Source organism: Halyomorpha halys, unplaced genomic scaffold (assembly GCF_000696795.3).
Source record: "Halyomorpha halys isolate HHAL.00 unplaced genomic scaffold, Hhal_1.1 Scaffold2865.1, whole genome shotgun sequence".
NCBI classification, from domain to species: Eukaryota; Metazoa; Arthropoda; class Insecta; order Hemiptera; family Pentatomidae; genus Halyomorpha; species Halyomorpha halys.
In genome coordinates this window covers 3312-6513 of record NW_027111202.1, presented here as the reverse complement: position 1 = coordinate 6513, position 3202 = coordinate 3312, and the positions used below count along the sequence as shown (strand labels likewise).

At 38.6% G+C, this 3202-nt stretch overlaps 1 protein-coding gene across 1 annotated transcript; it reads left to right on the top strand.

Moving 5' to 3' along the window:
• The first annotated feature begins 1 nt into the window (after position 1).
• Positions 2–3110, top strand: LOC106691737 (homeobox protein HMX3). Its single transcript, XM_067049268.1, has 2 exons — positions 2–83; positions 1613–3110. Exons 1-2 carry the CDS (start codon positions 2–4, stop codon positions 2260–2262), a joined length of 732 nt encoding a protein of 243 aa, XP_066905369.1. The 3' UTR covers positions 2263–3110.
• The last annotated feature ends 92 nt before the right edge of the window (positions 3111–3202 follow it).

The following is a 3202-nucleotide window of genomic DNA, read 5'->3' as shown; positions in this document are numbered from 1 at the left end:
TATGAGTAAATCTACGATATTCAATCAACCTGATCAAATAACTGAAGTTTCTAGTACAAGAGCCCAAGAGGAGAAAAAAGGAAGTTATTTCACCCCAATTTTTGATTACTTAATTGAAAAATAGGTATAATTAATAGTCAATATTGATGAGTCTGCCAAGTATAGGTAGGGGGAATAAAAAATGTCGGTTGTTCCTAAACGTTAAAAATAATTATTTTTTTATTCAGAGCTCTATATCTTCACAACTACCAACACCAATGTAAGCCCAAATAGAGTTATTTACGTATAGTTCTAGAAATAATAGCTATTTAAAAAGCTAAATCAGTAGTTAATGAATTTATTTTGAAAAATCTATATCTCAAAAACCATTTGACGCACAGATTTCTATTAGCACTCAAATCAAAGCTAGTTTAATGAGCTATAAAGTAGTTTATGGTATTTATTTTCGTTGGAGTAGTAGTACAACCACTATTTTAAATTAGAAGGTCCCGTGGCCATCTTCTTTTCAGACGCCTCGGAGGATTATGAGGGATTGTTGAGAATGAGAGATTAAGAACTAATAGGATAGGATGGGTAAGGAATTTGGAATGAAAAAACGCATATCTGCAACGAATGGGATGTTAAGGTCTTTGTGGATGAGTTTATTTGTAACATAATAAGGAGCACCAAGGATTTTGGATTGTAAGGATTGGATGCGGGAGGAATTCGATGGTTTGGTAGAGCCCCAAGGCTCAATTCCATATGTCCAAATTGGTCTGATTATCATAGTTTATGATAAGTTTTTGTAATGAATGGGAGGCTTAGAACGTTTGTCAAGTAGCTGTTGTAGCAATCGAAATCTACGAACAGTTTCTTGACGTCTCAGTTTTGTATGTGGATTCCAAGCAAGTCTCTTGTCAAGATGGAGTCCTAAGTATCGAATCTGTTCAACAGGCATTAGTGGTGTATTTAGAAAGGATACTGTAAGACAGGAGGGTAGAGGTTATGAGAAAAGAACAAATAAGTTTTACTTACATATTTTTTTTTTTCGGCCAAGACTCCTTGGATTGGAGTCCTATACTGCCTAACCATGGTTGGGGGTCAAAGTTCTTCATTTTGTGGGACCGCCACGCAATGAAAAAAGTCAACGTCCCAGGCCGGATTCGAACCGGCACCGCCAATAGACATCAAATTGGTAAGACTGTGTCTTAACCACTGAGCTATGGGCGGCCCTACTTACATATTTAATTACCCATAAATACTTTTTATTTCCTACTTATTTCAGTACTTTTATCTTAAATAATTTCATTTTGTACATATTTTGAGAAGTCAAAAACTTCCATAGTTATTTAGATTATTGTTCAAATATGGACATAACTAAGCTCTAAGCATTTTTTTAAATATCAAGGACTATTACATATTATTCAATGCATGTATAAGCTCACTAATGTATTTAACAGATATATTCATTTATTTATAATTATTGTTGGAAAATATACTATTTTTTGTACATATGTATGGATTTCTTGAAGTATATAGTTCCAGTTGACACGTTTGGGTTAATAATTATAATCAAAATACTGTATTTTAATATTAACTTTGAATATTAATATAGTAATTTACTGTGTTACAGGAGGTTCAACAACAACAAACGAGGAGACGAGTAGAGCAAGCACACCACATTCCGCCTGCCCTGCAGTTTCTGCAGCGCAAACAGCGGATCAGAGGGCCAGCCCAGGATCGTCCGATAGGGGATCTCCACAACCTCAGGTCTTCGGGAGGGACTTCATGTCCAAGTTTCCTAGGGAGGAAGATATGACAGTAGAAGAGGAAACGGGAGAAGACGAAGACGACGGAAAAGAAGACAAAAAAGAAGTTCTCAACAAGAGGAAGAAGAAGACACGCACAGTGTTCTCCAGGAGTCAGGTATTCCAGCTGGAATCCACCTTCGACATGAAGCGCTACCTTTCCAGTTCGGAGCGAGCCGGCCTCGCGGCCTCTCTTCACCTCACCGAGACCCAGGTCAAGATCTGGTTCCAGAACAGGAGGAACAAATGGAAGCGGCAACTCGCGGCAGAACTGGAGGCCGCGAATATGGCGCATGCGGCACAGAGGCTGGTTCGAGTCCCGATCCTTTATCACGAAGGCCATCATCCTCCAGTGTCCACGCCAAGTTCCACCGCCTCCAGCTACCCTCTCTACTACCCTCACCCGCCCAGTCAGCAGGTGTCTCTTCCAGCTAGTCCAGTAGTATCCAGGGCGCCGCTTCCAAGCCTCGTCTGAAGAATAGCCTCCGACTTCACCTAAGGGTGGAACATCTCTTGGAGTAGCGATCAGGGTAACAGACTTCCTGCCCGATTGGGCGCTCGTCGTTCTCCGTGTCAGCTCGTTATAAGAGTTTTATTATTTCATTATGTTCTGAAAATAAGTTTTCAGTTTTCCACAAATAATCTTAGGTTGATAGCGCCATTCTCAAAACAGATGAAAAGCTATTTGAAGTCGGGAGATTTAATACATATTTTGAGATAAACCATGAAATGCTGTAGGCAATCGGACGGGCGATTGTTTCAATTTTTGGGCGAATATTTTCATTAAGAAATTTATGAACCACTAAATTATTGAAATACAATATACAAATTCATAAATAAGCAAATTAGAGTTGTATATTCGAGCATACGTTGGATGCACCTCAGTCTGGCTTATATCGGTGTATAGAGAAATATACTTTAGCGATTATTGACCAAACTCATAAATATTCAAAGAAACAACCCTAATCAGAATTAGTACACCTTAAATTCCATGCTGTTTATACTAAGGTTGGTTAATTTTCAAGTATTCTGAGTAATTAATCATCAAACACTGAAAAATTGTATTTGATTTTGAAAAAAAAAATAAAACAATTCAAAAATAGATGCCTTTTATTTCTTATGAGGGTTATAAATCAAATGAGGAGTGGGGAGGTGGTCAGGTACAATGCGACTAACTCAAAGGATCGGGTTCGAATCCGGTTGTGACAGATTTATTCTGCTACTGTATCCGTGAGTCAACTCTGTGGGTTCAGGAGCTCTCCGGGTTCCACTAAACACCATGAAGTGGATAACTTTAATTGTGGAAAATCTGGCGGTTTTGCTTGATTCTGACCAAATGCCTCCTTGTATAACCGTTGGTGTATTAGCAGTACTTCTCCTGACCCTTTATGGGTTGTAGTGGTACAGATTTATAT

What these genes read in the sequence shown, in the direction of transcription:
- LOC106691737 (XM_067049268.1), top strand. Translation starts at nt 2, where the DNA reads ATGAGTAAATCTACGATATTCAATCAACCTGATCAAATAACTGAAGTT. An exon ending in CCAAGAGGAGAAAAAAGGAA is followed by an intron (nt 84 to 1,612) that starts GTTATTTCACCC and finishes ACTGTGTTACAG; the next exon opens with GAGGTTCAACAACAACAAAC.